At 36.7% G+C, this 26407-nt stretch overlaps 1 protein-coding gene across 1 annotated transcript; it reads left to right on the plus strand.

Moving 5' to 3' along the window:
• On the plus strand, window positions 1-7128 carry LOC107829943 (CRM-domain containing factor CFM2, chloroplastic). The gene is made up of 12 exons (XM_016657417.2): window positions 1-1027; window positions 1722-2217; window positions 2293-2423; window positions 2556-2861; window positions 2945-3101; window positions 3186-3478; window positions 4271-4330; window positions 4433-4564; window positions 5171-5440; window positions 5539-5770; window positions 6175-6305; window positions 6394-7128. Exons 1-12 carry the CDS (start codon window positions 305-307, stop codon window positions 6616-6618), a joined length of 3156 nt encoding a protein of 1051 aa, XP_016512903.2. The 5' UTR covers window positions 1-304; the 3' UTR covers window positions 6619-7128.
• Window positions 7129-26407: the final 19279 nt, after the last annotated feature.

The following is a 26407-nucleotide window of genomic DNA, read 5'->3' on the forward strand; positions in this document are numbered from 1 at the left end:
AACTACAATTTTAATCCACATAAACATGAATCAATATCAATGTGACAAGTTTTCGGAGGGAATAATGTCGGGGTCTATTTGAAAACAAATCTCCATTCCAGAATAGGTATAAGGTTTGCGTATACATTATCTCTCCAGTGGGTTGTTTCTCCAAATAGTGGGTTGTTTTTGTTGTAGTATAGACATGAATCAAGGCCATTTAACTCCAAAAGATAGCAGAGGCAAACATCTAAAATTCCTAACATTTGATCATCTCATGTGAGGACTAAGGATAGCATCAGTTGCCACTGTCTTCTCCACACCAATGTTGCTTCCTCTCTGCAACTTCCATCCCTTAAACCCTCCCAAAACCCTCCTTTACCCCTCCCCTTCCCTTCCTTTTTTCTCCACCACACACCCTCTTTCCCTTAAACCCTTCTTTTCCCGTTTCTCCATTCCCGTTTTCGCCACTTCCCCTAATAATACTTCACCTTTACCTGAATCCGCCATTCAAAGAATCGCCAACAAACTCCGCAGCCTCGGCTATATAACTGAAAACCCCAAAAACCAAGAAACAACCCTAGAAGAAAATTCTTTAAGCCCAAATCCCAATTCTTCCTCACCTGGCCAAATTTTTGTTCCTTTGCCTAACCAATTACCCAAGTATCGTGTGGGTCACACGCTTGACGTCAGTTGGAGCACGCCCGAAAACCCGGTACCACAACCCGGTTTAGGGAACAGTATACAGAAGTTTCATGAACTGAGGGGTAATTTTTTAAAGGAGAAGGAGAAAGAAAGGCTGAAGAATAAGGATAGTAAGAAAGAGAGAGCGCCTAGTTTAGCTGAATTGACTTTGCCAGATGAAGAGTTGAGGAGGCTGAGGACACTTGGGATTGGGTTAAGGAAAAAATTGAAGATAGGTAAAGCTGGGATTACTGAGGGGATTGTGAATGGTATTCATGAAAGATGGAGGCGTATCGAGCTCGTTAAGATTACCTGTGAGGACTTGTGTAGGTTGAATATGAAGAGGACTCATGAGTTATTAGAGGTTAACACTTACTCCCCAATTCTCTTTTATCATACTTTTTTTTTGATATATGCGGAACTAGAATTTAAACTTTATGGGTTTGAGTTCGGAATCATTTGATTTACTGGGTTGGAAAGCAATTATTTGTACATATTCAGTGAATTTTCTAATATATATGCAAGGTCCCAGCCAAAGCTACTGGGCTCAGATTAATCCATAATCAACACTCTACATCCGCCCCTGGACTTACAAATGCAATTAAACGGCTAAAGAAAGGAAATGGTTAAATGTGCATGAAAGGACATAAATATTAGAAGAATGTTCTCCATAACTCTTTCCTCGAGACGTATTCTCCATTTTGAATTTTTGATGTTAACCTGAATTGGGGGAAATTACACCATTTTAACGATTATATGGAATGCCGATATTAAAGCCTCAACTTTATGCTGGTGGTTGATTGATCCTTGTATACTTCTGGTCATTGCTTTGCACTATTCGGTATCAGTAATTCAAACTAGTTGATATTTAGTTTTCCTTTAGATGTCTCTGATATGTTTTCTATGGCATGAGTTTGCTTATCAAGAACTAAAATAGTTTGCTGTTTAACTGTGTTACATTTCAAAGGTAGAGTTCATAACTTGTAAAGTTCTTTAGATATGCATTATACCGCTGTTATAACTTTTAACCTTCTTTTGGCTTATTTTAATATTCTTAGAGGAAAACTGGAGGTTTGGTTATCTGGAGATCTGGAAGTAATATAATTCTGTATAGAGGAGCTGATTACAAGTATCCTTATTTCTCCGAGAGTAGCAGCAGGCAAGATGCTAGTCCTGACTTGTTCACGGGTACGGAAGAGCATACGACTAATTCATCTGACATGGATGCCATAAAATCTGATGCATCGGACAGAAAGTCTCCTACACGCGTAATCCAGGGTGTAGGTTCTCCAGACAGAGTCCGATTTCAATTGCCTGGAGAGGCAGAACTTACTGAAGAAGCTGACAAGCTACTGGAAGGACTTGGCCCTCGCTTTACTGATTGTTTGGGCTGTGAGCCATTGCCTATCGATGCAGATCTTCTGCCAGCTGTAGTCCCTGGGTACAAGAAACCTTTCCGTCTACTTCCATACGGAGTAAAACCTAAATTGACAAATGATGAAATGACAACACTGAAAAGACTTGGTCGACCTTTGCCTTGCCATTTTGCATTAGGTACGCTGTATCTGATTGCGAGACTGTTATTTTACTAGACAACTCTTGTTATACTTGCTCGTGTATTTTTATCAGGCAGAAACAGAAAACTCCAAGGATTGGCTGCTGCAATTGTGAAGCTTTGGGAGAAATGTGAAATTGCAAAAGTTGCCGTTAAAAGAGGAGTTCAGAACACTAACAGTGAACTGATGGCGGAAGAGCTTAAGGTTTGTGAATTTATTTTAGCCTTTGATGATATTTTTTTTTTTCCGTTATACAACACTTGGCTCTCTTATGAAAGCAAACTATACTTTGTAAAACTTATCCTATTGTGGTTCACAAAAAAGTAAACTTTGCAGTGGTTGACTGGAGGAACCTTGCTCTCTAGGGATAAGGAATTTATTGTCTTCTACCGAGGAAAGGACTTCTTGCCATCTGCAGTCTCTTCAGCAATAGCAGAACGGAGAAAGCAAGTTGTCGAAGAGGAAAAGAAGAGTAGTTTTAGTTCATCAGTGGCAAATACTAAGGAACAGAAAAAGTCCACAGTGAGAAGTGTTTCTGATGATGAACATGCAAACCAAAATGACCAAAAAGGTGTCCAAGAAAAAAAGAAACTGACTTCCATGGAAGCAGCTATCAGGAGAACTGCAGATAAATTAGCCACTGTATGTGTTCATTATGGTTGCATCTACCCTCTCTCTTGCAGATTCTGATATTTATTTTTGAATGTTTTATACTTTCATGCCAGGCAATAGAAAAGAAAGCCAAGGCAGAGCAGCTCCTTGTGGAGCTTGAGGAGGATGAGATGCCACAGCAACCTGATTTGGATAAAGAGGGAATAACTGAAGAAGAAAGATTCATGTTGCGGAAGATTGGCTTGAGAATGAAGCCTTTCTTACTTCTTGGTGAGTGCTTCTGTACTGCAAGCCTATATCTTTTGCCAAAATACTTATGGAAGTTGACTCACATACTTCTCTGCTGATGCTCAGGTAGGCGGGGAGTCTTTGATGGAACAGTAGAGAACATGCACCTTCATTGGAAATATAGGGAATTGGTAAAGGTAATAGCCGGGAGGAAAAGCATTGAGGAGGTAAACCAAATAGCTAGGATGTTGGAGGCAGAGAGCGGGGGAATACTAGTTGCTGTTGAGCGAGTAAATAAAGGTTATGCGATCATTGTGTACCGGGGGAAGAACTATGAAAGGCCTGCTTCTTTGAGGCCTCAGACTCTTCTAAGTAAAAGAGAAGCAATGAAGCGTTCTATAGAGGCTCAGCGACGCCAGGTAATGTTCTACTAGTTAAGATGAAGATTCCAGATATAATACCTCTTAATTTTAGTAGTTGACTTTGGCATGGTTTTAAAATTTGAAGTAGAAACATGGAGTTTTTGGTGGAAAAGGAAGGGTTCATGGTAAGTTTATCTGTGAAAGAATCCAACATCCAATCCAAAACCTTAAGGTTATGAGTGGAGTAGCCAAGACTTTTATAAACCCCATCGGAAATTCTTGCACAACCCAAGCGCGACAACCTTATAACTCAAACACCCTCCTGTACGTGTAACCTGATTTGGATGCGATGATGGACTTACAAAGGTTAGCTCAGGTACTGTGTGGAAGAATCTGAGCATTGGAAGTCCTTACCCAACTCAGACAACTATACAACTCAATATCTGGATTAGCTTATGTGTTGATATTTTGGTGTGTTATTTTGATAAAGGTGAATTTCATGTGTTTTATGTGTCTGTTTTTAATTCTAGTTTTCTCAACTAGTTAAATTTGCTGGCACTTGCTTTTGCAAATGTTTTTCCGTCTATTGCTATCACTCTACTTCTAGCAATCAAAAAATAACAAAAGAGAAATAACAAAAAAGTATGAGCATATTTCTGTAAGACATATTGCAGTTGAAGTGCGGGTAAACCATTTTGTGTGACAGTTTGTAAGCTTCTCTACCCTTGTGAGTGTTTCTTATTTCTCTAGATTTCGGTTTTCCTCTTCTTCTTCACTTGTCTTTCTTTCTGATGTTTCTGCAAAAACTTTTCCACTACTTATCTTTCTTTTTCTTTGTTTCTGATGCAGTCGTTGAAACTGCATGTCTTAAAGCTTACACAAAATATAGAGGCCTTGAAGTCACGGTTGGTGTGTTATCTTACCTTATCGGAGTTGCTTCTATTTTTATTTTCCACTTACCAGCTCATTTCTTAATTATATCTAAATGTCACACGATTTGCCTTGACTCAGACCAAAAGCGAGGAGATGATTCATATGCAGTCCCCGGATATGGTTGGTTTGCAGGTAACTGAGACAGGAACATCTAATGCTGCAAGAGGAACCAATTATCATTCTAGTTTAGCAAGTCCTTGCACTTCTGAGGTAAAAATTAATGCATTATGATAACAGTATATTCTATTACTTAATGTTGAAGGAGCATGTTATGTTTCCACTTGCTTCTCATATCTTTGATGCTTGTTGCATGTGAGATCCCTTATCGGCCAAAATAAGGTACAATAATCAGTAAAAGGTCACATGAAGCTAGAAGTGTCACCTTCAAAAATCTTTCAGATACCCCTTAGGCACAAACAACTTGCCTTCAAGATGTAGACATCCTGTCTATGTTTCGCACAATCTATTAGGCCCATATGTGTAGTTAATACCTAAGTTTAAAAGATTGAGGAATCTGGAGATGTTCTTAACCTTTTCTATATGTTATAGGTATTCCTGCTACCTAGCAACACATGGAATATCATTGTAACACATAGCATTCCTTCTAGAATCAAGCTGTTTTAGATGAATTTCTATATCATAGAGCAAAGCTATGATGGTCACGCGGTATGTTGAATATACTTGATATCAGTCAAGCGTTAAATGTTTCATCTGCATGTGGTCCTGGCATTCTCCATAGTATCATTTTTTGTACCTTTTATTCCTTTGCAGTGTGAATAGAAAGAGAGAAAAGTTTATTTTAGTTTTCATATTCAGGATTGTGGGGATGTTGCGAAAGACGCTGACCACAGTTTTCAGAAAGAATTACTAAGTGATTCCTCAGAAACTGACCACAGTTCTCAGCAAGAACTTCCAAGTGATTCCTCTTTTAAATATGAGAGCAATGCTGAGGCTATGACTGATACAATTCAACCTCAGCGTCAATCTATTTCATCAACCAAAGAGTCGAAAAGTATGTTTAATGTGAATGTGGATGAAGAAGCATTTGGAAGTGCAGTCAGTGAATCTGTTTCTAAGTCTTCCAGGGTAAACTTTGTTCTCTCTTCGGAATTATTATGCTTTATTTTTTTCCCCTCATGAAGTTAATGGTAATTTTTTCCGTGTGTTTTTCTCGCTGATTTTAGGGAGAAGATAAGATCCACTTTTCTGAGACTAGAAGTGTCAATAAACTTCGGGAAGTTGACAATAGGAAGGAGGTGTCTGAAGTTGATTCAGTCAAACCTCAACAAGAACTTAGATCCACCAGGAGTAGGTCCGAAGGGATGCCTCCCAAAAAAGTACATCTTTCCAACAGGGAGAGGCTGCTTCTCAGAAAACAAGCCCTCAAGATGAAGCAGCAACCAGTGCTTGCTGTTGGTAATATGAGTACCTCTTTTATTGTCTCTGTATGCTATTACTGTGGTGTAGTCGGTTGTATTATTGCTCGTTTTGAAAACAAGAATTAATCTTTTGCAACCACGGTGCATTTCCATCTTAAACGAGACGACACTGTAAGCTTTAGTTTTCACTTTTCACTGATGCCGGCATTTGCTTAAATCTTCATTGTCATGGGGATGTGGGTTTTGGGGTGTTAGAATGTTTCACTTATGATGGACCTGATGGTGAACTTGGAGGCAGGAAGTTTTAATTTTCACGTTGAAGGAGGAGGAGACAAGGAATTCTGCATTTTCTGCAATTCATAGTTATGATCTCTCTATTGGATATGTAGTCTTGTCGATTCCTGACCTTACACCTTTTCGTCTTTTGCAACTTTATAACAGGGAGGAGCAATATTGTCACTGGAGTTGCGAAAGCGATCAAAGCACACTTTAAGAAGTATCCTCTTGCTATTGTGAATGTCAAAGGAAGGGCAAAAGGGACTTCAGTTAGGGAGGTGGTTTTTAAGCTGGAGGTTTGTAAATAAGCTTTTTAGTTGTTCATTTCATTTGGCAGCATGCATATTTTACTGAAAGCCTATCTTTTGATACTTGCATCTGCAGCAAGCTACTGGTGCGGTTCTTGTTTCTCAAGAACCAAGCAAAGTCATATTATATAGGGGCTGGGGACCAGAAGGACAGCGTGGTGCTTCTAATCGAAATGGTATCAGAGATTCAAGAAACAGCAGAGAGCACAAGGATCAGCTGGCAATATCTCCTGAGCTAATATCAGCAATCAGGCTTGAATGTGGTTTGCAGGCCGACTATGAAATGGAGGTTGCTTCATAGGCTACAACCTTGGTACACGTGAAGTTGACAACTGGTTTCATTAGGGTCAAAGCCTTGAGCTCTCGTCTAGTCACCCTTTTTTGACCCCAATACATGGTTTCTGAATTGTCTTTGCATGCATCTGAAAAATGCTTTCCAGGTGTGGAGTTGGAATCATCGACTCTCCAATACAAATGATAGGGAATCAGCTGCCACCGAGCTTCTCTCCTTGCAGACTTTCAGTAACTGGAATAAGTTCCGCACTAATTTTCTGTCTCGTGGCAGTGATCATTGTGCATCAACGGGAGAGATTCTGAGATGAAATCTAACTGTATGTCAGTTATGTGTCGCTGCTAACTTAATTGTTTTTGAACAAGCTCCATTTTTGGTTTCGGATAGGATATTGTTCTCATCTATCTTTAGTTGCTGACCTACATTTTATGTAAATAGAACTTGCAAAAAACTCATCTGTACCAATTTCATCTGTTGAATTCTCCCTATGTTTATTGAAGTGGCAAAGCTGTTTAAGTAGAGGTGGATCTTGGATTTCAAGGAGATGAGTGTATTATTACAAAGAGATGAATCTAGAATTTATATTTGACATGTTCAACTTTTAGGTTTCTTACCATGAATTCATTATTATTTAGAAATTATAGGTTAAAATTTAAAAAATTCTTGAATTAAAAATTTTCTTGCAATTTTAGTGACTTTTAACTATATTCCATATCAAAAATATTGAAATCATTGAACCATGCTATAAATTTTACGATGATTAAAGGAGATCAAGAATTTCAATGTTAGATTTAGGGATTATAGTGAATAAACCAAATAAATAAAAGAAAAAACTACTTATTTAAAATACAAGAGACAATAGACATGCCTAGAAATTGAGATTTAAACCTCTAACTTGTAAAGGTGAATCAAATAATCATTGCACTATAAGACTTTTTGAGCTTGTTGCACACATGTATATTTAAGGAACTTTTAAGAAATATAATATTATTATGCATGCTACATCGAGAGAAGAGTATGAGTTCACGTGCCCAACTCATAGATACCCCGTTGAACTCTTATCCCCGCTTCTTCGAAGTAGAAGGCTACATATGTAAGAGTAAAAAGCTTATTAATTAAAGCGTTTTAAAAACAGAAACATAAAATTAAATCATACATCTGCTTTGTGTGTAGAACCAATCCATGTTCAAGACAAGATTCACTCCTATTGTGCCAAAAAAATTATATAGTCATTCTAATTAACGACAAGGACCAAATACTTTCCACAAGATTTGACAAACCACTATTCTCATTTCTGATGCGGTATTCTCGTTAATAAATTCTATCTATCTTAATTTTTTTCCATTCTTTCTTTCCAGTGTCATATAAGAACATGTGCGAAATCCCAGTATCTGAAATCGATACAATCTCTCCCTTATGATTGATAGTAAATAAGGGGCGAGGAGATGACTTTATTAACTCCGGTGGTAGCTCAACTGTATGCTTCAACCATGTCTCTGTTTCACTAGTACCATTGAGAACATATAGAAGAATTCTATCAATGCCCAGAATTTTCTTGTCATCTACAAGTAATGCAAGCTGTCCCTTTATTTCTACTATTTTTGTTATATATATAGAACGACGAGTTCGAATCAAGCTAGGGAACGTGATCGTTCGAATTAACTTTTCGTTCCCTACAATACTGAACGCAGCAATGTGATCTCCAAGTTTATTTTCAAGATAAATGACTCCATCAATACAAACAGAATTGTTCATAGGGATAATTTCGGTCCAATTGGATATCTCTCTCCACCACTTGTCCACTCCAATGGTGTAAATCCAGTACTTAGCCACACGTTTTTTTTCTGTAGCAGTGATGTCTGACATCAATATCTTATGTTTCTTGGTGGTGGGATCAAAACCAAAGGAGTAAGAAGTAATTGATGAAATGACTTTCTCCCTAAGATACATTCTAGGAAGAAAGACATGTTTTTTTTTGTGAAAGGATTGCAAATAGCAACATCTCCCTCCCAGTTCCATAAACAAACTAGGCCGTTGATAGATTGCATATAGGGAAGAATACGAAAACATGGCTCATCCAAATACTCTATGGGACAAGCTAAATCTTGATATTCTTCTCTCTCGGATAAATTATATATAACTTCTTTTTCGGTCAAATTCACATGACTTACGAGGAATTGCGAGACCAAACTTTTGTGATGTGCTTCAATGAATGAGGGTTCTGATATTTGAGAACAAAAGTATTTCGATATGCACCTGAAACGCATTAGAGACTTGGCAGGAATCCTTTTCATAATTTCAAACATGATCTCGTTGGGAATATATAAGTTACCATTGGTAGTAATCTTGTTTTCTCCCATGTGTATTGTAATGTAAAAAGTGAGAGGAAACTGCGAAACATACAGAATCTAGAAATATATAAAGTGTCTTTAAGTTTGACTAGGGTTTATATTATTGTATATTAGTTAGGTTATGATGAAAGAAAAAATTAGGCTATTCCCTTTTTTTTCTGGCGGCTAACGGCCAACAACGCTTATACAATTTTTTTCCTTTTGTTTATTTTTGTTTCGTTGGCAATTAATATTATTTCTTTCTGTTAATGGTAAACGAATTTATGACTAATTTGTACTCCTATTACTTGTGATTAATGATTTTATAACCGTGTTTCTAATTTCCATAAATGTTCTTGTTATGTACATAAATAGATACTGTATCGGGTATGGTACTATTTTCAACATGAACGTGGCTAATTTTCATCAACGTTTGAAGCCTAGGATATTTCTCAATGACGACACCAAAAAATGATCAGCTCGCATAAATTGAAAAATTAACCTAAATAGTCTTCTACTCAATCGCCTAAACTAAATATAACTAGTGGATATATAATGTATGTATAAATAATTCATGTATAATTTGTATATAATCATATATAATTAGTATATAAATTATGTATACCAAATAGGAAAAAACAGTAAATCCGGCCAGTTATTTGTGTAATGATCCCGCTCAAATTTTACCGCTTTTGGGGCAAGCGCAATTGACAAGGCTAGTAAACAGTAGGCCCAAAATAGTATGGACCAAGTCCAAAAGCCCTTCCAGAGAAGAGAAGAGAAGTCCAAAAGCCCAGGTCGAAATCGCTGTAACATAGTAACGAATAGAAGCGGGCGAATCGAGTGGCAGACTAGGTAAATCTCCCTGTGTAATAGCTTTCAAATCACACAAAGAATGTAAATCGCACTATGCAAGTGCTATGCAGTAGGCGCAACCCAAAAGGCACGGATGACCGCCCTCTAATCCATCTGGGCAACCCAAAAGGCACGGATGACCGCCCTCTAATCCATCTGGGCAACCCCGAAGGGTTCATTAATTAATTAAAAGGACAAAGGAATAGGATATAAATATCAATATACGCTGTACGAAAGAGATCTTTTTCCTTCCGAAGTTGCGGTGGTTCACAGAATTTTGATTCAATCCAAAACTAGAACTGAAAAATACAGAACACGAAGCGATTACCTGCCGATTTCCGCCATGAGAACTCTTCAAGTGTCCACCTCCTACAGCGTCGGTTTTGGGATTTCATCTTTCGGTACTCTACCTAAGCCTATTACTCGTCGCTACGTCACCGTAAAGAGCTCTTTCATTCATTACAACAAGAATATATATTGTTGTATAAGACTCCTAAGTCTATAGATAACAGAGAGCCATACAAGTCTATATACTACAGGGAAACTAAACCCACAACAAGATTTTAGTAGGTCTAGGATTATCCTTTACACTCCCCCGCAAGTTGAGCAAGGGTAGGAACCACTGCTAACTTGGTATTCAACTGCAAGAACCCGCTCTTTGACAAGGGCTTCGTCAATGCATCAGCAACCTGGTCATGAGAGCTTACATATCTAACACATAAGGACTTTGCTCGAACTCGCTCGCGAAAATGAAAATTAATTTCCATATGCTTTGTCCGAGTAAGAAAGATGGGATTAGCTGTCAAATACGTAACACTTAAATTATCACATCACAGAGTAGGAATAGAAGAAGAAAAACAGCCAATCTCACGAAGAAGATGCTCAATCCAAATAATTTCTGAAGTGGCAGTCGCAAGAGCTCTATGCTCTGCCTTAGTATTAGAGCGTGACACTGCTTGTTGCTTATGTGATGCCCATGAAATGAGATGAGATCCCAAAAAGATAGCAAACCCAGTAGTAGATTTTTGATCATTTACATCACCTCCCCAGTCTGAATCACTGTACCTATGCAACAAGGTGAATTTGCCTTCAACAAAAAACAAGCTACGAGATGGAGTTGCCTTAATGTAACATAGAATACGTTTGACAGCAGTCCAGTGAATATCCATAGGGCAATGCATGAACTGAGAAACCTTGTTGACTACAAATGCTATATCAGGCCGGGTCATGGTCAAGTATTGTAATGCACCTACAATACTCCGATACAAGGTGAAGTCATTGAATTGACTACCTTCAGTGGAAGAAAGTTTGGTTGAAGGAGAAGCTGGAGTGGAAACATTGCTACAGGAATCTATCTGAACACGTTTCAAGAGATCACCCACATATTTACCTTGTTGCAAATGCAACCCAGGACTCGTCCAATGCGTCTCGATGCAGAAAAAGTATGAGGATTTCCCCAAGTCACGAACCGCAAACTTATTATGTAGTTGAGTAAAGAGAGACTGTACAAGAGAAGAGTCAGAGCCATTACTAAGATATCATCAACATAGATTAGACAGGAGTTTTATTTCACCAGCACATTTAAAAAACAAGGAACTATCTAATTTGGATCCCAAAAATTCTAGTGAAAGTAAGGCATCGGTGAGGCTTTTATTCCACATTCGAGGAGCTTGTTTCAGGCCATAAAGAGAGCGTTTGAGAAGACATGCATGGTCGGGTCGAGTGAGATCAACAAAACTCGGGGGCTGACATATATATACTACCTCATTGAAATGGACCATGAAGAAATGCATTTGAGACATATAGCTGGGTGATATGCTATTGATGAGACACAGCTAATGATAGCAATAACCGAATAGTCGTCGGTTTGATAACTGGGCTAAACGTATCAACAAAATCTACTCCCAGACGTTGGTGGTATCCCTTACCCTTAGCCACGAGCCTTGTTTTATAGAGATCCAAAGATCCATCTGCTTTCAATTTTATTTTGTAAACCCACTTGCAACTAATCATATTTTGGGATGGTGAAGGAGGTACTAGTTGCCAAGTACCGTTTTGAATAGGAGAATTATATTCTTCAGTCATAGCTCGACGCCAATTGGCATCCTTAGCAGCATGTGAATAGAAAGAGGGCTCAGGTGAGATTGAGCTAGTTGCTGACAAAGAGAAAGTTCGCTTTGGTTTCAATGAGCCCGTCTGAGCTCGTGCGACCATTCTGCGAGTAGATTGATTAGTGGAGTTCCTAGGTATAGATGGTAAAGATGATGTTTCAGCCATATTGTTTGTAGATAAGTCAACACCAATTGGTATGCTCGCCGGAGAAGAGGAATTATCATTAGTGGTATGTCCATGAGCCACACTTGCAGATGGCAGTGATGCTGGCCTTGTGGAAGAATGTGAGGAGTTGGGATAACTCTGGCTCTCTGGCGGTGAGGTAGTGCTTGATGTGGTCTGTTGGTAAGTAGATTAATAATCAATGGATCAATCGTGGTTTTAGTAGAGATGTTGTGCAGCAAAAGGAAAAATAGATTTATCAAAAATGACGTGACGAGAACCATAGAATTTGGAAAAAGCCACGTCAAAGCATTTATATCCTTTATGTAATTTACTGTATCCTAAAAATATACACGGACGAGATCTAGGGGAATGTTTGTCCTTTGTGTAAGGACGAAGCCAAGGAAAGCATAATCAACTCAAGATGCGCAACAAAGAATAATCAGGATTTCATATTAGACAATACATGAAATAGGGATTTATTGTTCAAACGGGGAGTGGATAATATATTAATAGTATAGTCAACAGTCTCAAATGCATTTGTCCAAAACTGATAAGGAACATTGGCATGATGTAGAAGGGCACGCCCAGTTTCAATAATATGTCTGTGTTTTTTTTCGGCACAACCATTTTGTTCAGGGGCAAGAAGAACGTTGCTCAATTCCATTATCTCTCAAATCATTTGTTAATGCTTGAAACTCTCCTCCCCGGCCTGATTGAAAGCATTTAATAGGGCGACCAAAATATCTTTCAACAATAATACGAAATTGAATAAAGCATGGCGAACTGTAGGATAAGATGCATGAGCTAGACGATCATGCCAAACTCCAAGAGAAGCTGCATAGGAAGCAGGTGATGAAGAGTGCAACACCGGAAGAGAATATAAGTCACCACTACTCGACCCCTTGTGTCAGATTTTTCTCGTTGCCAAATCCTTAATCAAGAAATAGTTAGGAAAAAATTCAACAAACACTTGATTATACTTAGCAAAGGAGTTGATTGATAATAAATTGTGAGTAATAGAAGGAACATGTAAAATATTATAAAAATTGAACTTTTGATGGGAAACAAGAACAGAACCTTTACCAACATAAGATATAGGCAATTTGGAACTATTACCTAATGTCACTTCTTCGGGGCCTTGATACTTAGAGTGAATGTCTAGATTATCAAGGACTGTTATGAGATGATGCATGGTGCTACTATCCATTAACTAGGTTTGTGTAGGTGGACTGGGAGAATTGGCAAGATTAGAAGTGCGTCAGCTAGATACCACGGTGCTACTGTTAGCTTGTGGTGAAGGATATCCACGTGCAATATGACCTTTTCCTTCATAATTATGGCAGATAATCATGGAGTAGTCAGAAGATTGTTGAGTTGCTTTAGTCGATTGGTTAGATGCCTAAAAGCTAATATTTTGGTTATTCTGGTGTGAACCCTTGGATGGAGGAGCGTCCGCGACCACGCCCTCCTCGTTCTCTACCACGCCCTCCAGTAGTCGAAATAGACTCTGAGTGAACTGAGCGGTGGGTGCAATAACATTAATGGTCTCATCTCTTTTTAACCGTCTTTCTTAATTAAGGAGAAGGCCATATAATGCATCAAACATAACGTCTTCTTGACGTGATTCTAGTGACCTGGTGAAGGGCCGATAGGCATGGTCTATTCCACCAAGAACAAATCCAATTAAATCATCATTGGGGATCGTATGTTGTAATGCAGTTAATCTATCCGAAATTCCTTTGGCCTTTTGTACATAGGCCTCAATACTTGCTTTGTCACGATGCAAGGTATGCAACTGCATCTTGAGTTCACGAATTAGTGGCTTCGATCCTGAAGCATATGCAACAACAAGTTTATCCCAAGCTGCACGAGCAGTTTCTGCTCCAACTAATTGAGGCAGAATATTTTTCGAAATTGATGCAACAATCCAACTTAGCACAAATTGGTCTTCTCATACCCATACTTTGTACGCCGAATTTAGCGTATTCTGATCAAGAAACTGTGTCAGAATTGGCTCACTACCATCAATATGATGGTTGAGACCGCAACCACACACCATTGGCATACTCTGTATCTTCCATAATAGGAAGTTTGATGATAAGTTTTACTGGTAGTTGATGCCCAAGTATTGGTGAGGGCATAAGAGGAGATGTATGAAATTGAGCGCGTGTGGTTGGTATAGTCGAGGTGGACGAGGAGTTGATAACATCCCCCATATCAATAACGTCTTCTCTATTACTGAAAAAAAAAATTACCTTGGGTTGATTAAATCACTTAAGGCTCCGATAACATAAAGAGTTTTTTCATTCACTTATGTGATTGCAACAAGAATATATATAAGGAGTTCCATGTTGTATAAGACACCTAAGTTATAGATATACAAAGAGCAATACAAGTGTAAAAGGTAAAATCAATTCATATTAAATACTCGTGTAATAGAGCAACATGTGGAATCAGAGACAAACGAAAAGCGAGACAAGTGGAAACCAAGACCGAGGGCAGCAGCTTCGGTAGGCACCGAAAAGACCCCGAAGGAAATATTACTAATGAAGAAAAACAAATGTCCGCCACCTGATAGCATTCGATGAAGAATATTCTGTAATATTAAATACATAGTTCGTTATAGAGAATTTTGGCATTCATAACCTATCATTACACATGCATCAACGGCCCCCATAAATGTTATTTGAGAGAGACTTGACACCAGGACCTTGTTTTCTAGGTTCAACTATAAATAGTGACTTCAACAACCATTGTAAGGGACACTAATTTTTTGATAAACTTATGCTATATACTATTCAAAAGCTCAATAATACTTTTTTTCTCGTCTATTGATATTCGTATTACTGCCTCCGCAAGCTCTGCTCCCGGAACCAAACTATTTGTTGTCTTATTTCGATTTCAACGCTAAGTCTTGCATTTTATTTAATTTATGTATTATTTCGAATCAAATTGATTCGCTTGTCTATAAATCACGTTACAATTCAACTATACCATTTTACGGATAAACAACAAGACTGTATACTACAGGAACCTAAACCCACAACAAACAGATTACTTTAAACAAGATTCTAGGTAGTCTAGGATTATACTTTATACACCTTAGCTAAAAATAATCATTTTTCAGCTTCAAGTCATTATTTCTTCTCGTTCCTTTCTGTTGTATATTTTTGTATTCGATTTTTGAATTATTAGTTTGTTTATGGTGATAAGCTCCTGGAATTGGATCCATGGAGACTTTTGATGTTAAAAACTTGCTCGAATTTTAAAATTTTTGCTTAACATTTTGGTTTCGAGTTTAGAATGTCTATACTGCTAATATAGATCTTGAGGACTCATTTAGGTTTTAGGGTGTGTTTGGTATAAAGGAAAATATTTTCGAAAATAATTTTTAATTTTCTCCTGTTTGGTTGCCTTTAATATTTTGAAAACATTTTCACCATGAACTCATTTTCCTCCTATTAGAGAAACATTTCTCTATCAAGAAAAGTAAAAATATTTTTCAAAACTATTTTTCAACCTTCTACACCCTACTCCCCGTTCCCACCAAATCCTCACCCCTCTCCCTACCCATCCACACCCCTGCCCACCCCACTCTTCCTAAATAAAAATATTATTAAGAATACTTTCTTTTCATGTTGTAGATAGCTTACTTTCTTTTTCATTTCAACAAAATGAATATTTTTTTCATGATGTAGAAAAATATTTTATTTCAGTTCAACAAAATGAGTACTTTCTTTTCATGTTGTAGAAATAGTACTTACTTTTTCAACGAAAAAAATATATTTTCTTTTTAGTTATGGAGCTCAAATTTCAACATTATTCTCGTGTGAAAAAGTAAAAAAACACATTAGTTCCTCTGGGTTTGTGTAAATTCTTTAAAGAATAATTAAATCCCTGAAGAAAATAGAGTCCTGAAACCGTTGGGTTTTGGAGGGGGGGGGGAAGTAGCACATGAAATATAGGGATTTAGGGGAAGGGGTGAGGAGAGTAGCACAAGAAATTATTTTTCTAAAAAATATTTTTTACTCTCTAACCAAAAACTAGAAAATATTTTTTCAAAAAAAGTATTTCACTCACCAAACAAATAAAGGAAAATAAGTGATAAAACCACCTATATTCTAGTAAATTATTTTTCATGAAAGATATTTTCCTTCGTACCAAGCACACCCTTAATCACGACAAATAAACATGTTTAGATTTACTTGTGATTTCTTCCACGAAATGAAATACGCCTCCATTCAGCTATATTATAATTTGATTGTGAACTTAAAATCAATAAAATCAGTACTGTTATAAATAGAATTCTATTTAAGGTGAATGTCTATATTTAGAGAGATTCTAGGGTTTATTGCTTGGTGGCTAAACCAGTCTCTCCCTATAAATAGAGGGTTCTATTCCATTGTAATTCATCCCAAAAATCAATAAGAATTCCCTCTCCCTACTTTTCTCTACAATATTCTTATTCTTCTTTTATTATTTTATAACACGTTATCAGCACGAGACTCTAACAAATTGAGTAGAGGATTTGGGATTGAGCATAATGATTGTCAATTGTTCTTTGAACTTCCTTCATGATTAAATTCTGGATTTAAGGTAAGTATTTTACTTTTCTCTTTCAAATTCTTGACATTCTATACTTTGATTTTAAATACAAGCAAAGACGATAAATTTTGATTGCAACTCTAATGGAGTTTGAAAGAAATTATAACCACCCAAAGTGGTAAAATTTGTATGCCTTGCCATGATCAAATTCATGTATGATTGTGGGCAAAGAATTGAAAACCCGTCCCATTGAATTTGCTCCATTCTCATTCCCTTTAGAGAATGTGATAGCAGTATGTGATAAGTCTGAAATAAGACAAAAATTATTACTATGAATTTATCAATGGATGTGGACGTGGCAATAGACGAAATTATAATCGTCATTATTGTGGTAATGAGAACAATAAAGGATTCTCAAAATAATCCTTCACTCTGTGAAAGTAATATTTGTCATCGATTTGACATGAGATTTTATAAAGCACATATAGATGATTATTGTCCATTCATGATGTGAATGTGACAACATCTAATTTATGAATATATATTCATTCTTGGAAGAATATGAACGTGCTAGTGGTAGTGAATATACCACACTCACCTCTAGAAGGAGGTTTGAGATGATATAAGAAAATAATGTCATTATTATGACATGAATGGTCATTGGTCACGTACCGATTGCACACCAAAATATTTTGGTAATGCGATTATTAAAGAATAACATTAATGCAAGAAACATATCTTGCATATAATTTTGACCATAGCCATAATGGTATAACTTTCTCTTTAAAAAAGATATTCACCATATTGATGTTGATGAATATGTAGTAGTACAAAATTGAGAACTCTGCAAGAGCCAATTATACTATTTTGGAGAAACACAATTGATTATCAATAAGGTATTGTGTTGTAGTAAGTCTCAAAGAAACTTATTCAGTTTCCAAAGTACACGCGAAAACAGTTGATTATATTGAAACTATAAATAAAGGAAAGATTTAATATCTTTTATTACTACAACTTGTAGCGGGGTAATATGTATGTGAAAAGTTACCTGCTTTATTCTTCAGTTTGTACTACATAAATAAAAGAATGCCACAATAAAGTAAAACTTTATTGATATAAAACTCATATTATAATAAATATGGAATTTATTGATATCCAGTTGGCATAGTTGGTTTAGTCATATCAATTTAAGTATGATGCGCAAAAAAATAAAAGAGAATTCAAATGAGTAAACATTAAAGAACTAGAAAGTTCTTTACGAATTCTCCTAGGTTACTTGTTCTCATTAATTAGTAGACCAACTAAAATTGGGATTGAATCCCATAAATGCTGAAAATATCAAAAGTGAATATGAGCTCATTCACTTACCATGTATACCACATAAGATGCATCTATGAGATGGTTACATGTGCGATTATTATTAACCCGCAACCTGGTTGGTGCTTGCGAGGTAACTTACTCGGTAATTTAATTTTTGAGTATAATTCCCAGATTTTCTATTCAAGAAAGTTTATCTTGATAAGTTGGTTTACATCGCAGTTGGTTTAGCAAAATAATTTATTGAGTGTCTCCACTTAATAGCTAAACTATTGCTTATGAGAACAAAGTTACCTATATCAGTTTTTATATTACATTCTCCCCTCACAAGTGGATCAAGGTCAAGAACCAAATAATTTCATCTTATTATTATTGATGTGCGGTGTATATTTTCATTAATAAAATAATGCACAAAGATGGATTTTCAAAGTTGAGGAAGCAAGTTAGTTTTTCTAACATGAGGGGGAGACGAGATACAGCAGTTGAGAAAAAGTTACGTGGAACGGATTATCATTTGTATATATAGATCCTCGAATATCATAATATGCACTTGAAGTTCATAAAAAGATAATTCATTTGCAATATATTTCAAAGCATTCCATACGCATTTGCTGACCCAAAGAAAGTAACTATATTCTCATTGCAAATGCTCATATTAAGTCCTAGAAGGACAAAGTCTATGGTACGCTTAAAGCGTATAGGCAAATCGGTTTTAAATAAAACTTCTTGATAAAGATTCTCTAACGTTTTTAGTATTTAAGGCTCATTAAGTACTGTATCTGTACTCCCATGAACTGTCAGATTCATTCCCCTTGATTCTTGGACTTAAATAGGTACGGGCGTTGAGTATTTTGAATAACCGCTCGTGCCTCTTCTTTTGCTTCTGCTTGTATCTGTTGCAACTCGTGCCTCTTTCCCAATCATAACTCTTTGACCAGTCTACGTGTCATAACACGTCATCTTTATACCACTTCAAAATGTAAACTTAAATTGTCGCAATACACTATTATGCCAAAAAAATAATACAAACATTCTAAGCTATAAAGAGGCTTACGCGAAGTTATCTCAAGGACCAAATACATTCCACAAGATTTAGCAAATCGCCATTCACATTCATGGTGCGGTATTCTCGTTTATAAATTCTATGTATCTCAACTTTTCTCCATTCTTCCCCTTCTAATATCAATATAAGAACATGCGCGAAATCCCAGTGTCTGAAATCGACACAATCTCTCCCGTTGGATTGGTAGTAAATATTGAGTAAGGAAATGTGTGTATTAACTCCGATGGTAGCTCAACTGTATGCTTCAACCATGTCTCTGTTTCACTAGTACCATTGAGAACATATATAAGAATTTTACCAATGCCCTGAAATATCTTGTCATCTAGAAGTACTGCAACAAGTCCCTTTATGTCTACTATTTTTGGTATAGAATCGAAAGTTTTCTTCATCGTCGATATCTATTTAGGGAATGGGATCATTCCAATTAACTTTTCGTTACCTACAATACCGAAGGCAACAATGTTATCTCCAAATATATTTTCAAAATAAATGACTCCGTCGATATAAACATAATTGTTCAAAGAGATAATTTCAGTCCAATTGGATCTCTCTCTCCACGATGGGACAAGGTAAATCTTGATGTTCTTTTCTCTAGGATAAATTATAGTATATAACTTCTTTTTGAGTCAAAGTTACGCGACTTACAAAAAATTGTGCAACGAAACTTTTGCCATGTGCTTCAATGAATAAGAGTTCTGATATTAGAGAACAAAAGTATTTCGAAATGCACCTGAAACGCATTAGAGACTTGGCAGGAAGCCATTTTAGAATTCCAAAGACAGCCTCATTGGGAATGTAAAAGTTATCATTTGTAGGACCCATAAAAAAGATGAAACAAAGAAAAAAGATGAAAAAGTTGCAGAAGTCAAATAGGGTGGCTGGAAAGATTTTCCAAGTTGGGCGGCTAGAAAAAGTTGCCAAATTTCAAAAGTCACAAACACATGTTTTGACCGATGGTAATTTGCACTGCAAATTACAGTGAATAAACCATTCTGATCTTCTATAAATAGCAGGCTCCATTTCTCTTTTGATACACACCAAAATAACGATAGAAGCATAAAGCAGTGAGAGTAATCCACAGATTGTGGTCTGTGAGAAACTAGTGAGTGGTAGTAATATTGTAGTGAGGTGTTTTAAATAAAGAGTGTTATTTCTTTCAAAGTTGTAGTAGTCTCTTGACACTACTGAGTCGTAATATTATAGTGGTAATATTGCTCCACTCGGGTATTGCATTTTATCCCGCTAAAATATTTGGTGTCATTATTACTCTCTTGTGTTATTATTATTTGTTGTGGATATTATTCCTGGGCGAGATTATTTTTTATTCCAACAACGTGGTATCAGAGCCATGGCAAATAATGATCCGCTATCTTTTCAGTACCCCCGTCTGATAAAAGATAATTATGAGAAATGGTGTCTACGTATGAAAGTCATCCTTGGCTCTCAGGATGTATGGAAAATCGTAGACAGAGGGTATGCAAAACCCGATAAGGAGGAAGTTTTGCCCCAAAATGAAAAAGAGGTCTTGGCAAAGACAAGGAAGAAGGATCAACAAGCCCTCATGCTCATCCACCAATGTTTGGATGATGCCATGTTTGAGAAGGTGGCAGATGCTACCACCTCAAAGGAAGCTTGGGAGATTTTACAAAATTCTCTTCAAGGAGTTGACAAAGGTGAAAAAGGTAAAACTTAAAACTCTAAGGCCTGATTTTGAAGTTTTAAAAATGAAAGAATCCGAATGCATCTCGGATTATTTTTCAAAAGTGAAGGCTGTTGTAAATTAACTAAGAAGATACGGGGAGGACATAGAAGATGTCCGTGTGGTAGAAAAGATCATTCGCACTTTAACACCTAAATTTGATTTTGTGGTGTGTGCTATTGAGGAATCTAAAGATTTAGACTCTATGATGGTGGAGCAATTGGAAGGTTCTTTACAGACCCACGAAGAAAAGATCAAAAGGAGACAAGAAGTGTCATCGGAGCAACTTCTTAAAACTCAGGCATCCTTCAAGGATTATGGAGGTGAAACAAGCTATCGAGGAAACGGACGAGGACGAGGCCGAGGCCGAGGTCGAGGAGGTCATGGAAGAGGAAGAAGTAATGGTAACAACTTCAACAATGAAGTTAAAATCCACCAAACATTCAGAGGTCGTGGTTGTGGACAAAGAGGAGGAAGAGGACGTGGATACTACCAAGAAAATAATGGACAAAGGTATGACAAATAAAAAATTGAATGTTATAATTGTCATAAATTTGGCCATTACTCTTGGGAATGTCGTAGCAATGTTGAAGAAAAGGATAACCTTGTTGACGACAAGAAAGAAGAAAATGAGTCAATGTTGTTGATGGCACTCAAGGAAGAAGACAGAGATGATTGCAACTCGTGGTATTTGGACAATGGAGCAAGCAATCATATGTGTGGATGCAAAGAGAAGTTTGTGGAGATCAATAAAACAGTGAGAGGTAATGTGTCCTTTGGAGATACCTCAAAGGTTCAAATCGAAGGGATATGTACGATTCTGATCTCCTGTAAAGATGGTAGTCACAAGTTAATTCAAGATGTTTATTATGTGCCAAAATTAAAAAGTAATATTTTAAGTTTGGGCCAACTTCTTGAAAAGGAATATAACATCCACATGAAAAATATGCATCTTTGGCTTAGAGATTCAAGTGGAGTTCTAATTGCTAAAGTGCATATGGCAAAAAATAGATTGATTTCTCTTAATCTTAAAACAATTGATGCAAAGTGTTTGAAGGCTAATGTGCAAGATGAATCATGGTGTTGGCACATGCGATTTGGGCACTTAAATTTTGAAGCGCTCAAATCAATGGGAGAAAAGAACATGGCGCATGGGAAACCATCAATTAACCATCCCAATCAATTGTGTGAAGCTTGTCTTCTTGGAAAGCATGCAAGGAGGAGTTTTCCAAAGGAGGCCATGTCAAGATCAACCAAGCCGCTCCAGCTTGTCCACACTGATGTGTGTGGACCAATCAATCTACCTTCTTTTGGTAAAAGAAAATACTTTCTGTTTTTCATTGATGACTTTAGTAGAAAGACTTGGGTTTATTTCTTGAACCAAAAATCTGAAGCTTTTGCTGCTTTTAAAAATTTCAAAGTACTTGTAGAGAAAGAAAATGGCTATGAAATTAAAGCTCTAAGGTCCGATAGAGGAGGCGAATTCACCTCAAACGAATTTAATGACTTCTATCAACTTCATGGAATTCGTCGCCCTCTAACGGTACCTTATTCACCTCAACAAAATGGTGTTGCAGAGAGAAAGAATTGAACGATTCTTAATATGGCTAGATATATGTTGAAAGTTAAAAGTATGCCTAAGGAATTTTGGGCCGAAGCTGTTTCTTGTGCAGTTTATTTGAATAACAGGTCTTCAACAAGAAATGTTAGATATCAAACCCCTCAAGAAACATGGAGTGGAAGAAAGCCAAGTGTCAAGCACTTGAGAATCTTTGGGAGCATAGCCTATGTTCATGTGCCACATCAAGGGAGAGCAAAGCTTGACGATCGAAGTGTCAAGCATGTGTTTGTTGGTTATGATACGAGTTCAAAAGGCTACAAGCTATACGACCCAAGCAGCGGTAAGGTGGTGGTAAGTCGTGATGTTAAATTTGATGAAGAACTGGCATGGAATTGGGAAGCTAAGGAAGAAACTTCATATGATTTTCTTCCATACTTTGGTGATGAAGAAGAACCGGAGACCGTGGAACCTGTGCAGGACACAACTCCACCTTCTCCTCCAACAAATGTTGCATCTCCCTCTTCTCAAGAAGGTTCAAATGAATAGCCGCAAAAGACAAGGAGCATTCAAGAGCTCTATGAGGACACAGAAGAAGTTACTAATTTTGATTTTTTATGTTGTCTCTTTGCTGACAGTGAACCAATGAACTTTGATGAAGCTGTTACAAACAAAAGGTGGAGACAAGCCATGGAGGAGGAGATTGAGTCAATAGAGAAGAACAACACTTGGGAGTTAACAACTCTTCCCAAGGGTCATCGAGCAATTGGAGTGAAATGGGTATACAAGACAAAGAAGAATGCTGATGGATATGTGGAGAGATAGAAGGCACTATTTGTGGCTAAATAAGCAAAGGCAAGGCATTGACTATGAAGAAGTCTATGCACCTGTTGCCCACATGGAGACTATTAGTTTGTTGATCTCTTTGGCGGCGCAAATGAAGTGAAAGATTCATCAACTAGATGTCAAGTCAGCCTTCTTGAATGGCTATCTTGAAGAAGAAGTCTATGTTGAACAACCATTGGGCTTCGTGGTCAAAAACCATAAAAATAAAGTGTTGCGGTTGAAGAAAGCTTTATATGGATTAAAGCAAGCCCCACGAGCATGGAATAGTTGCATCGACAAGTATTTTCAAGACAATGGGTTCACTCGTTGTCTCCGTGAATATGCTCTTTACCTTAAAGTTCATACTAATAGAGATATCTTAATTGTTTGTCTTTATGTTGATGATCTTATTCTCACGGGTAATAACCCAAGTTTGTTTGAAGCTTTCAAGAAAGATATGTCCCGTGAGTTCGAGATGACAGACGTAGGGCCCATGTCATATTACCTAGGCCTAGAAGTGAAGCAGATGGAGGATGAAATTTTTATCTCTCAAGAAAGCTATACAAAGGAGATATTGAAGAAGTTCAACATGCTCGATTGCAACCCCGTGAACACACCGATGGAAAGTGAGACAAAATTGTCCAAGTTTGATGAAGGAGAAAAAGTGGATCCCACATTCTTCAAAAGTCTTGTGGGAAGTTTGAGGTACTTGACTTGTACCAGACCAGATATACTTTTTGCAGATGGAGTAGTAAGTCGCTTCATGGAGGCTCATACCTCTACTCACTTAAAGGTCACTAGAAGAATTCTTCGTTACCTAAAAGGTACGATCAATTTTGGGTTATTTTATTCTTCTTCTAATGATTTCAACCTTGTGGGATTTTGTGATAGTGATTATGCGGGAGATATTGATGATAGAAAAAGTACAACTGTTTTTGTATTTTTCTTGGGTGATTCTGTTATTTCTTGGAGTTCAAAGAAACAGTCCATTGTTACTCTCTCGACTTGTGAAGCCGAATATATAGCAGCAACATCATGTACCTGTCATGCTATTTGGCTAAGGAGATTATTAAAGGAGCTCAATTTGCCACAAATGGAAGTTACATAGATTTGTATTGATAACAAATCTGCACAGGAACTCGCCAAGAATCCGGTATATCATGATCGAAGCAAGCATATAGATACAAAGTATCATTTCTTCAGAGAGTGCATTGCCAAGAAGGAAGTCGGGCTCAAATATGTGAAGTCTCATGATCAAGTTGCAGATATCTTCACAAAGCCTCTTAAGTTTGAAGATTTTCAAAGATTGAGATCAAGAATTGGAATGAAGAAGAAAAATCAAAATTAAGAGAGAGATTTGTAGGACCCATAAAAAAGATGAAACAAAGAAAAAAGATGAAAAAGTTGTAGAAGTCAAATAAGGTGGCTGGAAAGATTTTCCAAGTTGGGCGGCTAGAAAAAGTTGCCAAATTTCAAAAGTCACAAACACATGTTTTGACCGATGGTAATTTGCACTGCAAATTATAGTGAATAAACCATTCTGATCTTCTATAAATAGCAGACTCCATTTCTCTTTTGATACACACCAAAATAACGAGAGAAACATAAAGCAGTGAGAGTAATCCACAGATTGTGGTCTGTGAGATAACTAGTGGGTGGTAGTAATATTGTAGTGAGGTGTTTTAAATAAAGAGTGTTATTTCTTTCAAAGTTGTAGTAGTCTCTTGACACTACTGAGTCGTAATATTATAGTGGTAATATTGCTCCACTCGGGTATTGTATTTTATCCCGCTAAAATATTTGGTGTCATTGTTACTCTCTTGTGTTATTATTATTTGCTGTGGATATTATTCCTGGGCGAGATTATTTTTTATCCCAACACCATTAGAGTAATCTTGTTCTCTTCCATGTATGTTGTTATGTGAAGTGTGTGAAAGTGCAGAATTTAGAAATATATAAAGGTGTCTTTGAGTTGGACTAGGGTTTGTATAATTGTATATAATATTAATTAGGTAATGATAAAATAAAAAAATAGGTTATCCCTTCTCCCCCTCCCCTTTTTTTTGAGAAACTTTCAGAAACCACTATATTTTAGTGGTTATTAGCTAGTTGTAGCTACCATTTACTATATTACTTCCTATAGTTATGTTTTCAGATTTTTTGAGTGTATTCGATATATTTAAGCTACTCTATTCATGAATACAGTAACATTTCTAGGCGTGAAACATGGGATTACAACTAGACAGATTTTTGTATTTGAGTGTATTCGACTGTATTCATGGGGTGAAACATGGGATTATAGCTGGACAGATTATTGTATTCACGGTGTGAAATAGGGGATTACACTGTTTTTAAATGAAAAATGAATCAATTAACATAATAGACTCCTAATATAACTCAACAAACTCAATTATAACACACAAATTTTGCATTTTCAGTTATAAAAAAGATTCTCAACCAAAAAACACCCCAAAAATATAGCTATCTTCAGAGAAATTATATAATACATCTGAATACATAAATCATATTAATTAAAAAAATATATGGATACATTCATGGAATATAGAAAGATAGTGAATAAAATAAAATACATAGAATACAACGGGATACATTGAAATACAATGAAAAAAAGACAATGAATACAATGAAATGCATAGAATACAGCGAGATACATTGAAATACAATGAAAAAAAGACACTGAATACAATGAAATACAGCAAGATACATTAAAATATATTAACAGAAAATACAAGTTCCATTACAGCGAGAAAATATGTGTCAAAATCTTTCCTTCTTCCATTGTTTTTTCAAGAGCAATTGTCTGTAAATGGCAACAATTTTATTTTCTTTTGTTTGGCTGTGTCGACTTTGTATACTCTTTTAGCAAATAAGAGCATTAGACTTGAGAGAGAAATTTCACGGCTTCTTCTCCTTCTTCTGCGAGATTGAAATTCGACTGTGAATGAGATTGGGAGGCTGAGGACGGCGATATCAATGAATAACGGCCACGGTCAAAACGGTGACGGTGGCAATTGCTCCAGCGTCCGACGGAGGAGAAGACATCGGGAAGTAGAGAGAGAGAGGGGAAAAATAGATATGGGGGATGGGATAGGAGAAATTTGAGGGGATATGAGAGAGAAAAATAATACAAAGCTTATCTTATGGCTTAAGGGTAGGAGGTGACCATAAATAGATATTTGACTATAAAAAATCAAAAAGTAGCTATGAAATATAATTTTTTAAAAAGGTATTTATTTAAAATAAATAAGGTATCAACTTTTGCTATAAGAGTTAACTAATCCTTTCAGGCGGCCAACGGGCTATGTAGG

The sequence above is a fragment of the Nicotiana tabacum genome, chromosome 3, assembly GCF_000715075.1.
Source record: "Nicotiana tabacum cultivar K326 chromosome 3, ASM71507v2, whole genome shotgun sequence".
In the NCBI taxonomy this organism is placed as follows: Eukaryota; Viridiplantae; Streptophyta; class Magnoliopsida; order Solanales; family Solanaceae; genus Nicotiana; species Nicotiana tabacum.